This window comes from Penicillium citrinum (assembly GCF_028827155.1).
Source record: "Penicillium citrinum strain IBT 23319 chromosome Unknown utg000007l:1.0-2040159.0:1.0-2041076.0, whole genome shotgun sequence".
Lineage (NCBI taxonomy): Eukaryota > Fungi > Ascomycota > Eurotiomycetes > Eurotiales > Aspergillaceae > Penicillium > Penicillium citrinum.
In genome coordinates this window covers 1,965,753-1,978,762 of record NW_026622692.1, presented here as the reverse complement: position 1 = coordinate 1,978,762, position 13,010 = coordinate 1,965,753, and the positions used below count along the sequence as shown (strand labels likewise).

Genomic DNA, 13,010 nt, shown 5'->3' with positions numbered 1-13,010 from the left:
CGAACTTGGTTCGGGCTGTTGGTACTCGAACATATGTGGGTGAAACGCTATAACATGGAAAGCTATGCTCACTTGAATACTAATACCAGGGTATAGTTTCCGAGTTGACGGAGGGAAACCTCCTGGAATTAGATTGGTAGGAAATCCTCGAAGATGTCGGATTCTTCTCAGTCATCCTTCCTCTACAGTCCTTGATCTTCGCTTGTTCTCCCAAGTCGAGGTGGGTTCAATAATCAATTGAGAATAGTGATGACCGTACGGCTTAACTAACATTTATAAAGCTGAATATCTTGCGAGGTAATAATCGTTGACACCTAACTGGTGAAAAAAATGATCTAACACCTTTTCTGAAGCAACAATAAACGACACGTTGGGGCTGGGAACAACCCTTGATAGAACTGGAATCTCAGACTTTGTGCACGAAATGAAGATCGACCTAGACCTATGGTTCGACGACTGGCTTAGAATAATTGAAGGCTCAAAGTCTGCACAAGAAGAAAAACCGTTTCTTCTGGTTGCACTACGGGTACAAAAATGCTGGGCGGAGATGATGCTCAACTGCAAAGCCCTACGAGCGATGGGAGTCGAGAATGTAGCGGCCATGTCATCAACTGAACGAAATATTCTTCTCACGGCCAAAACCAGTGCACGTCGACACCTCCGGCTCATCATGCTTGAACCAGATTATTACCTTGCAAAGCTTAAATATGCAATGGACTTTGTTTGGGCAAAGTGCGCCTTTTCATTCTTACTCCTTCTCAAACTCTCACGGTTGCTCCCGGAACGCGACGAAGAGCATCAGGAATTACTCGAGCATGGCAATCGTTTGGTGGATGAATTGAATAAAGCTGGATCCAATAATAGCCAGTCTGGGGCCGGCAATATCTATCTCCAAATCTTGAAAGTCAGTATTGAGAAGTATGGCCGAGCGTTGCAAGAATCTCAGCATCCCAGTACGGGCGGTTCTACAGCCACATCTCCATTCTGGGAACTATTCGACGCACAAGCAGACCTGCAGTGGTTTGTACCAGAGCAATTCGTATCCGAATGGGATTTTCCGGGATTGAACTTGTTTTATTTTCCTACTGCATGGCAGGATTTCTTTGGAGACTTCTCCTTGGCCATGTAACCTATACAGGTATATTAATGGTTGATTCATTGCGAGTGATGAAATTCCAAAACGGATCTCTAATTGGGTATAAATCCCGAACATAACCTATATATCGTAGAGACAAGCCAGTGTAACCTCTAGAAAGCTGTTCTAACTTTTGTGCGGCACCCGTCAATTTCCTGGTGAATCGAGTGCTGGATATCATACCTAAACCCCAAACAAGAAAGCACATTAAGTCATCATGAACAAGTCTATGCAAGAGCCTTCATGGCTAGCTCGACACTATGTGATCGTTAGTAAATGAAAACATTGCAATCCAATGAGGACAGGGAAAAAAACATACACAACGAAAGTTCCAGCGGAGACAGGCATGGCCCTGAGGAGGGTAGGTCCAATACCCTTCCAGAAACCACCAAAGCCCTCGACAGCATAGGTCTTGGCGAAGCAGTCCCGCATGCTGGTGAACTTCTGGTTGGCACCGAATCCATCGGTCTGCATTTTGCTCTTGATCACATCGAAGGGGTAGCTGGACAGCCACAAAGCCTCACCGGCCAGACCACCATAGGTGGCAACCTTGACAGCCGAAATGTCCTCACGGTTGATGTTGTTGCGCTTGGCATCTTGGTTCATCATGTACTCGAAAGCCATAAACCAAGATCCGTAAGCCTGGGCCTCACGCAGAATAGTGACGGCCTGACCGCGGTACAGACCGCGCATGGCACCGTTGTGTGCGGACAATTTGCGAATGCAGTCAATAGGGCCATCATAGAGGCGACCGGCGCCGTGAGGTTGGGCTTGCAGACGAATACGGATGTGCTCGATTGGGCCGGACAGGACAGAGTTGGTGACACCGGCGAACGAACCAGCCATATAATACTGGCCATAAGAAAGAGCACCGTCGGCATACTTCTTCTGGTTCAAGGCTTCCAAGCGACGGCGGGCCTCGTGGAATGCACCGAATTGGACACTCACCTACGAGACCTGTTAGTTAACGGTGGGGAGCGGGGCAAAAGGTTATAGCTGCAATTGATGACTTACACAAGCACCAATACCAATAAGAGGGGTCAGAGTTCCTTTATAAAAAGCAGACGGTCCTTCATTCTTGAAAATCTGCTTGGCGCACTCCGCAGCGCCGGAGTATTGGGTGGTGGTTTGAAGGCGGACCTTGACGATATCTGCGGGGGGTTAAAAGGGCACGATTACGACGAACGGGATGAAGAAGAGACGAAGAACATCGATTACTAACCAAAAGGTTGACCTATATTATAACTATATTAGCAATTAATCTCACAAAATCGGAAAAACTGAAGGAATTGGAGAGGTGAGCTTCCTCGTCGCACACATACCCAGCAGGACCTGAGCAATACCACCAGCAGCGCCCGCGGCCAGATCCTTGACGGTGCGCAAGGCATCAGCACCTTTCTCGATATCTTCGAAAGCCTCGGACTCCATTGTAATTCACAGTACTCTCCGTACTGGGGGTAGTATCCACTGGGTGAAGAAGAGAAGAAGAGCAATGCATTCCCCGGACTCCGGACTTTATATCAGGAACACCGAGTTTCTTATCGAAATGGCGCAATCCTCTTTCTGATTGGTTGAAGCCGCCGAGGGAAACGGGTTTGCCGTCGGGAAAGTATTATGTCAGCATTTGTGCATTTCCAAACTGGAACTTCCCAAGGTGGAGCTTGTCGTTGAGCAGCGCAAGCATGCACAGGCGCGCGGTTTTACGGGTGAGTTGAGTTTGTCTTTCTCTAGGATATATGTACTATATATCCCGATACTGACCATGTCGTTCTGGACTGTTTAGCTACCACGCCATGTCTTTCTACAATCGACTCCCTCACCCAGTTTCATTTGTCGGACTTTTGGGTCGTCCGCTATCCGATTGAATGCGACCAATTCTGGCGATGGGGATGGAGCTGCGTCGAGCTCGTCGGCAGCGACTCCCAAATTTGGGAATCGTTGGGGTACGAGACAAACGACAAGGCAGACTGGGCTGAGTGCGGCAGAGCAGGCGTTACGCGATTCCCTCAAGGCCGCAAGTCAACCACCACCCCAACCAGAGCAGCCAAAACAGCCAGTGCGAGAACGCAAACCGTTCGAGAGACATCCGGGAGCTACTACGAGAAAGACACCAGCAGATCACGCATTGAGATCACACGATAAGCCGACGACATTCCGACGAGATCGTGTCCGTGAGCGCCGGGAGCGCGAGCAAGGCCAAGCACGAAATCCGAAAACACAAGAAAGGAAAGAGAATGACTGGACGTGCAAGTCATGTAGCAGACATGTTTTTGCTAAACATTCCTCCTGTCCGTTCTGCAATGCGCCTCGACCGGATGCTGCTCGCAAGCGCCAACCGCAAACCCAGCAAGACTCCAGTGAAGAGGCTTCTCGAGATGCAACATCCAAGAAATATCAAAGGCTAAGGCAGGAATTGGAGGACTCAACTATGGATGAGAGAAAGCAGCGAGGTCGATTTTCGAAAAATGAGGACGTCATCAAAAAAGATCGGCAACAGCCCGAGGCTACCCTTTCACCGGAAGAGGCCAAACTGGAAAAACAAAAGAGGAAGGAAGAGAGATTGAAGGCAAAGAACGACCAGTGGTCTTGGGATATGTCTGCGTTAGATCAACTGGAAGCTACGGAGGCCCAGGAACAGGCGAGCTCCTTCAAGAAGCCAGCACGTCGGAATCAACGTCAGGATCGGTCTGATGGGGATGATTTCGATCCAGAGGAGCATGAAAGACTTCGCGAGGAACGTAAACGTCTGAAGAAGGAGAAAGCAGAAAAGAAAAAGGGGAGAGCTGCAAAGGTTGAAGCTGCTCCCACCCCGATCTACCTGCCTGAATTCATCAGCGTTAGCAATCTGGCCGACGTTGTTGGTGTGCGACCTAACCAGTTTGTGCAGCGCATGGAAGAAATGGGCTTTGAGGACGTCATGTATAACCACGTGTTGGATGCGGAGACAGCTGGCCTGGTGGCTGCGGAGTATAACTTCGAGGCTATCTTCGACTCGGAGAACCCTGATCTTGAGGCTGCACCACTGCCGGAGGATCCATCCTTGCTTCCGTCGCGCCCTCCTGTCGTCACTATCATGGGACACGTCGATCATGGAAAAACCACTATATTGGATTGGCTACGCAAGTCTTCGGTTGCGGCTACTGAACATGGTGGTATCACCCAACATATTGGTGCCTTCTCAGTTGCCATGCCTTCAGGCAAGATGATCACCTTCCTCGATACCCCTGGGCACTCTGCGTTCCTCGAAATGCGCCGTCGTGGCGCTGATGTCACCGACATTGTGGTTCTTGTTGTAGCTGCGGATGATAGTGTCAAACCGCAAACCATTGAAGCTATCAAGCACGCGACCCAAGCCAATGTTCCCATTATCGTCGCAATGAGTAAGATTGACAAGGAGGGTTGCAACCCAGACAAGGTCAAACAGGATCTCTCCATTCATGGTGTTCACGTTGAAGACTATGGCGGCGATGTCCAGGCCATTGGGGTCAGTGGTAAGACTGGAGAAGGAATGATCGAACTTGAAGAGGCTATTGGCGCCTTATCTGAGATGCTTGATCATCGTGCCGACACAACTGGTAATGCAGAGGGTTGGGTTCTCGAGGCGACTACAAAGAGTTACGGCCGTGTGGCATCTGCTCTTATCCGTCGCGGTACTCTGCGTACTGGTGATGTGATCGTTGCTGGTGAAACTTGGGCTCGTGTCCGTACTCTTCGCAATGAAGCTGGTCTTGCTATTTCAGAAGCCACACCCGGTATGCCTGTTGAAATTGATGGCTGGAGAGACCAGCCAGTCGCTGGTACTGAGATTCTACAGGCCCCAACTGAGCAAAAGGCCAAGGAGGTTGTGGAGTATCGCCAGGATCGTACCGACAATAAGAAGCTCGGTGAAGATATGGAGGCCATCAATGTGGCGCGCCGCGAAGCTCTTGAGAAACGCAGACTCGAAGAAGTGGAGTCCGATGAGTCAACCAGCAGACCATCAGAGCCCTCTGGGCCCAAGCCCGTGAACTTTATCATCAAGGCCGATGTCGACGGTTCTGCCGAGGCAGTTTTGAATTCCATTGCCGCCATCGGTAATAACGAGGTATACGCCAATATCATCCGCTCCGGGGTTGGTCCTGTGGGTGAGTTTGATATTGAACATGCGGCCAGCGCTAAGGGTATGGTCATTTCATTCAACATGGCTATCGATCCTAACATGATGCGTATGGCTGAATTGGAAGGGGTCAAAATCATGGACCACAACATTATCTATAAGCTCATTGACGAGGTCAAGGCCAATCTCAGTGAACACCTTCCACCTACAGTGACCCAACGGGTGACTGGTGAAGCCGAAATTGGGCAGATTTTCGAAATCACCCTTAAGGGTCGTGAGAAGACTTCAATTGCGGGATGCCGCGTTCGTAACGGTATGATTCAGAAGTCGCGCAAGGTCCGAGTGACTCGCGGTGACAAGATCATCTATGACGGTAAGAGCTTCTATGCAGCAACAAGGTTTCGAATCCTTCAGCTAACAATTAACAGGTACCATGAACTCTCTCAAGAATGTCAAGAAGGACGTCACAGAGATGCGCAAAGATACCGAGTGTGGTATTGGATTTGAGGGATGGGCTGATTTCGCAGTCGGTGACCACGTACAGTGCTACGAAGAAATTTTCGAAAAGCGTTATCTTTAGACTTGCATACTCTCGCCATTATGTGGGAGTGTGCTGTAACTATACTTTTGTACTATATTGTCATTTCTAGTGCTTGCATCTCGTGGAGTTTGTTGCAATCACCAACATCATGGATATCATATAAATGGTCACTTGTGAATATTGATCTAAGTTCATTATATACTCCAGCTTAGTAGGCAGCTAGTTAGACCTCGGCATTGACCAAACCATCACAATCAAATACCTCTTTTATCCCGAAATCGTAGGTTCTGTCTACTTCGCCTTCCAGCGGACTCTACCAACCCATTTAGCCCAATCCTGCACATCCTCCCTCTCCAGAATCCTATCAACCGTAAACCACTCTCTTGCCAACTCCTCATTACTAGCCATACGATGCACAAAGCTATGACAAGCCCGACAAAGCCATGCAACACTATTCAACACCCACTCATCATGCCATCCTCTCTTCACCACTTTAGCATGCACACCGCGCGGAATAAGATGATGATACGATAAAGGAATCCAGTCCCGTTCGCAGATCTCACATGCATCCGTCCGCGTATTCGCCCACGCTGGTGGTCCTGTTGTCACACTTGCTATATACTCGCTCAGCACCGAGGAAATGAAGTCTGGTAAATCATTTGCTTCCGGTATTAGCCCGTAGACGGAGAGGGTATCTGTTACCTCTACTGGGATCGGGGAGCAGAGGCTTTCCAGAAGTGTACGGTTCATTGGGGCGTCGCGGTCTTCTGGTACATAGCGGGCTTGTAAAGTGGCATCATGTTGTATAGCCGAGTAGGAGAGAGTTCTTAGGTCTTCTGGTAGTGTGTTGAAGGTTTCACTGGCTATGAACTAGAGAAGAAGGTTAGCTTGGCCTCGTCGAATTACTAGTAGCTTGGGTTGGAAATATTTACATCAATGAATTCCGCCAGTTCTTCTGGGTCTGCTCGTTCATGTGTTATGATTGTTTCTGAGCTCCTCGCCTCCTTGCGTTCATTGCGCTTTGCTTTTCCACGTCGCTTGGAGGTCTTGGGTTGTCCTTTGGAACGAGCGACGATTACGCTGGAAAGACACTCCCGGAAGACGGAATAGTTTTCATCGGAGGTCATTGAGTATGTCTATCTCTCATGATGTTTGAGAAAGTACTCCTCGCTCGTCAAAATTAGAAGCTGTTGTGGTTGAAGATCATTTGGAGGAGGTTTTTGCCCCGCGGGTGAACACTAAACCTTGACATCATCCACGCCTCTCCATTTTGCCGAGTCTTGCTTCCTAAAATACTACTTGTCCTCGTTGCATTTCGTATATACCTACTCAGCCTTGAACGACGGCATTGACCATGGCAGATAAGACTATCGTGGCATTTGATCTTTATGGCACACTGCTGTCTACAGAATCCATTGCGCAACAGCTGGAGAAACATATCGGAGCAAAGGCGCAGTCTGTCTCCGCACTTTGGAGACGATACCAGCTGGAGTACACATGGAGACTCAACAGCATGGGTAAGACTAGGCAAGTCCCAAAGGCATCAAAAATTGTTTATTGACCACCTGGGCACTCCACAGAGAAATACGAAGACTTCTCCATCGTGACGAAGAACGCCCTCGTCCATGCTTTGACCGAGCATGGCGAGCAATTAAGCGACAATAACATTGCCAGGATCATGGAGGCCTACGATCATTTATCTACGTTTCCGGACGTCAACCCATCTTTGATCCGACTGGCCGCCGACGAGAATATCCACGCTGTAGTATTCTCCAACGGATCCAAGACCATGGTCTCGAATTCCGTCTTGCGATCAAAGGATCTCGCCCCGCACGCCAGCATCTTCCAAGATCTCATCACAGTTGACGAGATCCAACGCTACAAGCCCACGCCAGCAAGTTACGAATACCTCGCCCGTAAAACGGGAAAACAGAAATCACAGATAGACCAAATTTGGCTCATCAGCGGTAACCCGTTCGACATAGTTGGGGCCCGGAGTGTTGGGATGCAGGCAATCTGGGTTGATCGAGCGAGACGGGGATGGCAGGATGCTGCGGTACCGGAGCTACGACCAACAGCAATTGTCCACAGTCTCGAACAGATCATGAAGGAGATCCAAGGCCGCAGATAGTGAAATACCATTGCAGGACAGTGTTAGGGTAGTCCAATGTCAAATCATCACAACCACGGAGCAGCGACGAAAAAAAAGTAATGAATGTACCGCTGAAAATATTTCCAAACGCTCCACGTCACAAAGGAGAATTTGGGGTAAGCCAGCAGAAAATCAGTCTTTCCTCCTATTTCCCCTCGAAGAACCCATTGTGAGATGTGGTTTCCTGAGTGAATAAAGGAGGATGTTCAGTTTTGAAGAAGAAAAGAAATCGGGGCGCGCGTTGCGAAAATTCTCGATTGAAATAGTGTCCTGCACGTGATCTGTTATCGATAAGACAGAGCTCCGAAAGAGGAAAGCGCGTCTCTTCCGGCTGCGATTCAAATAATTCCAGGCAGGTGCGATTCACAACTGAGACTTTCACACGTTCGCACCTTCTACTTTCTGCGACGATGCCACGCTTATTTGATCACACTCGCTCGGCGTGGCTGTATCCCTTGAGGGTATTTTCCCTCCCGCACTTCTCTTCCATCTATATGCCTCTCTCTTTTCATCAATAACTAACGCCTCTCAGGGTATCCACTACTTTGCGACCCATCGTTTTCTCTGGCCCTTATTTAAAGCCCGCCTACTTCCGATCGTCCTTCTCTCGAGCTTTGTATACTTCTTACTCTTCTTCTTCGCCTATCTTCCTCAAGTCGCATTTCTAGCCCTCTTCCAAGGTGCTGGAGCCTGGGTCAACGGTGCATTCTTGGTACTTGGTGAAGGAGCCGCCATTGTCGCTGCTTTGTTTGAAGCATTCTTCGTGGACGAGACTCTTGTGGATATATTTGACTCGGTTCTAGTCAATGAGGGCCAGGAAGAGCTTGTACTAGCTTCACGGGTTATCTACCCTGCAGGTGACGATCCAGTACAGCGTCTCGGTACGCCGACTACCAGCGCCGTCTATGCGCCGTTTTCGCTTCGACAGATCCTCGAATTCATCGTGTTGCTCCCACTGAACTTTATTCCCGTGGCCGGAACTCCCATGTTCCTGATTCTGACAGGTTACCGAGGAGGGCCTTTCCATCATTGGCGCTATTATCAACTACTAGACTATTCCAAACAGCAACGGAAAGACAGTATCAGCAGGCGCCAGCTTCAATATACCACGTATGTTACCCGTGCTTGAACCCGAACTGGTCTTTACCTAACATTCGACAGGTTTGGCACAATTGCTCTCTTCCTGCAGTTGATTCCACCTTTTTCAATGCTCTTCTTAATGACTACAGCAGCCGGTGCTGCGTTGTGGGCCGCAGATCTCGAGACTAAACGGCAGCTTGCATCACAGCGACCCAACAGACTCGGCGATAATTACTATGATGAAATTACGGCATAATGTTTGATTTTTTCCCCCCATTTACATACTCAGCGATCAGCATGTCCCAAACGTCAATACAGACCTTTATTCAGTACTCTGATATGCTACTGTCTTCAAACTTAGTCGTAGCATAAAAGGACATAAAATTGGTAGATCCCATAGAAAAGCAGTCTGCCCACGCCGAGTAACCTTCCGGATTACGTGCTGCACGTGACTCCGACCGAGGCAAGAACTGACCGGCAAGCTGTGATTCTCCATTGCTCCGGTCTGCAATTGAACAAGCTACTTCTACGAAGCAAAGAGCGCGAAGGGGTTGGACTTCCCGTTATCTTAGTAGCTGTTGCAACCTTGCTGCAAGGCCTGTTCCTTGGAAATATCCATTCACACCTTTCCATTCGAGTCAGGTGCTGAGACAGCTGCCCACTCTTGGCTGGGCCTTATTGTTCCTGGCGGGCTATATTCCTTCAGTGGAGGAAAAGCCCGAAAACTACTGCACAAACAGTTGTGGAGGAAACGCATCGCACAAATCTGGGGGACATCGGCCCGAAATCCCACATAGCAACTCCTGCGAGCGAGTGGGTCAATTCAGGGTCCCCCGCAACGCGTGGATGTACGGGACTTTAACCGCAGCAAATCTCACAAGTCTACTGTCATGACCATGGCCGAGTCGGTGGAATATGAGTGGTAAGTTTGGGTATCGAGCTCACTTATGGACCCAAAAACAAGGCTTCGCAAGGCCTGCGATGCCTGCAGCATCCGGAAAGTGAAGGTTAGTCGTCAAATCTTTGCTCACGTCAAACCCAGCTTTGTGCAGACGCTAATTTTCTGATTCAGTGTGATACCGGGGGTCCGCCATGTCGTTCATGTGCTACTCTTGATATTCCCTGTACATATGAAAGGCCCAGTAGACGCCGGGGACCTCCTAACCGCCATGCGGAGGCGCTGAAAAAACAGAAGCTGGAGAGGGCAGTATCCCCATCGAGCCCATCGGACTATCCGCAGGCGAGCACTCCCCAGTCTCAGCCGGCACCTACGCCAGTGCTTACATTTGCACCTGTGTCTGTGCCAGTTCCTGTATTACCAACACCCGGACCTTCGGCTCATGCTTCGGCAGAATCAATCTGCTCTTTGCACACAGTGCAACTTCTCCTCGATGATTTCTTCACTTTCATCCATCCCTTGGTCCCAATCCCTCATGAACCCACGTTTCGTGCAGCGTTTGAGCGCCGAGAGGATGCATCTAGTGGTACATTTCTGGCCCTTCTTGCTTCTATGATTGGCTTCCTCGTGGCATCTTTCCCGCGGAGGCCAAAACTACGCCTCAACACAGAGGCGGAACGTTCCGCGTTTCCAAACTCCATCGCCCTTGTCAAACGCTGCCATGATGTTGCCATTCAGGCGCGAGGCGTTGGGTACCTCGATCGAAATGCGACGGTCTACGACGCAGCAATCAGTTACTTTTTGGGTGTCTGCGCCGGCTATATATACAGCATGCGCCGCTGTCGCATATACCTAGCGGAATGCCGAACTATGATACAGGTTTACGATCTCTGCCGCGCCCCTTCTAATATTCTGTCAAAGCCTGCCATGAACGCGCCCAGTCCAATGTCACAAGATCATTCTGTACAGTATCTGACGGATGAGAAACCGGCTGATCTTATCTCCCAAGAACTTGGTCGTCGACTCTTCTTCGTCTCGCTGGTCGGATACCAAAGTCTGCTTCAACTTGGCTCATCAGATATCAAAATGCATGTTCCGCCGGAAACTCCAGCAGATCGATACCCGCCGCTCCCACTTGAAGTTGATGACGAGTTTCTATTTTCGACTCATGTGAATCCTCAGCCCGCGGATCGAGTATCAATCATGGCCGGATTCAATGCCAATGTTCGTGTCTATAGCTCATACAATTCTCTTCTGGCCTGGGAAACCGCGTTTGGTAGCGGTCAAATTTTCGACTGGGAGCACCAAAGCTCTTCGCTGTGGGAATGCCTTCAAACAGTCAAATCTGCTTTACTCAATGTCCCAGTCGAACTCTCGCTATATCATCCGAAACAAACGTCTTTTCGTGGAATTTCTGGAAATGATGGAGTTGGCTCGGTGTTCAACTATCCGGTAGACCACATCCAACAAGAACGACGATCCATCCAATACGAAATTCAGAAAGCAAATATCTACGCTAGTCAGCTATGTACCAGGTCATGGCTTGTCGAGAAGTATTGGAACCTATTTGAGATCTACGCGAAATACGGTAATCTAGCAAAACCGTCTGTTCCAAATCTCGCCGCTGTCAGTCCGCAAGTCAAGGCCGAGAGTGGCCCAGAAAGGCAAACGACCGATAACTCAAATCTCTCGTCCACTTCACCTGCTCAAATGTCAACCAAGGCGCAAACCGATTACATCGGCCAGATGATGGCCGAAGAGCGGAAACTAGTCATCAAAGATCTTTTCGTCCTTTTGCGAACAGTCAATGAAGTCAATATGGAGCCTAATGGTGCCAGCATTGTATGTCTATCGTTTACCTCCTGTTCTTCTTTAATATTCTTACTTTCACTAACAAAACCAAAAAAACAGACTGGAAAAATCCGCCAAATAGCATCTACTCTCCTCAACATGCCTTACTATCCTAAATCCCACGTCCCATCCCAAAATCCCACTTTCACACCCAACAACGCACCTACAGAATCACAAACAAGAGAATGGCCACACCAATCTGATCACATCACCCCTAACGTTCCAATACTCACACCTGCGGAAGCAGAATCATACTTACATGCCTTCATCGACACTCTTATCCGATTAGAAGGGTATTCATCTGCTGCCACGGACCCCGGCAGTCTAGTCGAAGGCGTGAGCCCACGTGCTAATGGGCGAGCCATGAGTTACCTCAGTGATTATGAGCGTGACCAGGAAGAACTTAGTCAGTGGGCAAGTTTGAAGGAGTATCAGCAGAAGTTCGCTGAAGCTGGGGGTGTTCTGTCGGAATTATAAATGTCTAGAGATGTCATGTCTAATCCAGGTATATGTGATATAATCTGCTGGCTTGTCCCTGCTGGCCCTAACGATATTTTCAATGTATTATAAGTGTTTTATTCGGGTTTTCAGAAGAAAACCGCAATATAGTGAGGTTATCAATGCAGAAAAAAAAAGTGCAATGTATCACACCCGGATCCCGAGAAGATATTCCGATATGCAAAGGTTTGCATTATTTCGGGGTCAATCAAAATAGGAATACTAGACCATTCGAACAGCAAATAAATTCATAAAAGCATAGAAAATAAACTGATTATTAGTAGATCAGCGAAAATGCTCGACGGGGTTTTCCTTGTTTCGATGGAATTTTAGCAGGGCAACACCAAGAGAATGATTGGATTATCTTTAATATTCATGGTGATCTCCTGGATTCCAATCCAGGAGATCAAAGGTTTGAAAAATCTGATATAGATGTTGTCTTCTTCGAATAGATGTCACCATATTGTTGCGGTACTTTTCTCATCTCATCTCTCCTCGGTTCAACTTTTTCAAAATTTCGAAGGATGTGCAGTTGGAAGAAGAAAAAGAGGCTTACTTACTTCATTTCGATACCTCATGATAATCTAGTCCAGGGATACCCATCTGCCAACCCCTTGAAATCGACCAAGGTCACGTTGCTTCTCACGGTGCAATGCACAATTCATCATCGAGGCATTTCGCTTGTTAGGACATGAGAGGGCTATCGCCAATGATGAAGAAACCTAGATGCAATGCAGTCCAAGTGGGCCAGCGGCAAAT

The 13,010-nt window shown here is 48.6% G+C and overlaps 7 protein-coding genes across 7 annotated transcripts; 5 read left to right on the top strand and 2 right to left on the bottom strand.

The window, feature by feature from the left end:
- Nucleotides 1-424: 424 nt before the first annotated feature.
- N7469_008412 (uncharacterized protein) lies at nt 425-1,129 on the top strand (the record flags this gene model as incomplete). Its single annotated transcript, XM_056647330.1, has 1 exon — nt 425-1,129. The coding sequence occupies one exon, from the start codon at nt 425-427 to the stop codon at nt 1,127-1,129; it is 705 nt and encodes a 234-aa protein (XP_056498881.1).
- A 233-nt stretch (nt 1,130-1,362) lies between these two features.
- On the bottom strand, nt 1,363-2,563 carry N7469_008411 (uncharacterized protein; the record flags this gene model as incomplete). Its single annotated transcript, XM_056647329.1, has 5 exons — nt 1,363-1,393; nt 1,455-2,083; nt 2,150-2,286; nt 2,358-2,369; nt 2,458-2,563. 5 exons carry the CDS (start codon nt 2,561-2,563, stop codon nt 1,363-1,365), a joined length of 915 nt encoding a protein of 304 aa, XP_056498880.1.
- A 254-nt stretch (nt 2,564-2,817) lies between these two features.
- On the top strand, nt 2,818-5,811 carry N7469_008410 (translation initiation factor 2; the record flags this gene model as incomplete). The annotated part of the gene is made up of 3 exons (XM_056647328.1): nt 2,818-2,841; nt 2,919-5,604; nt 5,660-5,811. The coding sequence occupies 3 exons, from the start codon at nt 2,818-2,820 to the stop codon at nt 5,809-5,811; spliced, it is 2,862 nt and encodes a 953-aa protein (XP_056498879.1).
- Nucleotides 5,812-6,063: 252 nt separating this feature from the next.
- N7469_008409 (HNH endonuclease) lies at nt 6,064-6,899 on the bottom strand (the record flags this gene model as incomplete). The annotated part of the gene is made up of 2 exons (XM_056647327.1): nt 6,064-6,642; nt 6,705-6,899. 2 exons carry the CDS (start codon nt 6,897-6,899, stop codon nt 6,064-6,066), a joined length of 774 nt encoding a protein of 257 aa, XP_056498878.1.
- A 227-nt stretch (nt 6,900-7,126) lies between these two features.
- N7469_008408 (haloacid dehalogenase, type II) lies at nt 7,127-7,903 on the top strand (the record flags this gene model as incomplete). Its single annotated transcript, XM_056647326.1, has 2 exons — nt 7,127-7,289; nt 7,353-7,903. The coding sequence occupies 2 exons, from the start codon at nt 7,127-7,129 to the stop codon at nt 7,901-7,903; spliced, it is 714 nt and encodes a 237-aa protein (XP_056498877.1).
- A 431-nt stretch (nt 7,904-8,334) lies between these two features.
- N7469_008407 (EI24 domain-containing protein) lies at nt 8,335-9,260 on the top strand (the record flags this gene model as incomplete). The annotated part of the gene is made up of 3 exons (XM_056647325.1): nt 8,335-8,385; nt 8,457-9,034; nt 9,086-9,260. The coding sequence occupies 3 exons, from the start codon at nt 8,335-8,337 to the stop codon at nt 9,258-9,260; spliced, it is 804 nt and encodes a 267-aa protein (XP_056498876.1).
- A 691-nt stretch (nt 9,261-9,951) lies between these two features.
- Nucleotides 9,952-12,230, top strand: N7469_008406 (uncharacterized protein; the record flags this gene model as incomplete). The annotated part of the gene is made up of 3 exons (XM_056647324.1): nt 9,952-10,011; nt 10,077-11,744; nt 11,814-12,230. 3 exons carry the CDS (start codon nt 9,952-9,954, stop codon nt 12,228-12,230), a joined length of 2,145 nt encoding a protein of 714 aa, XP_056498875.1.
- Nucleotides 12,231-13,010: the final 780 nt, after the last annotated feature.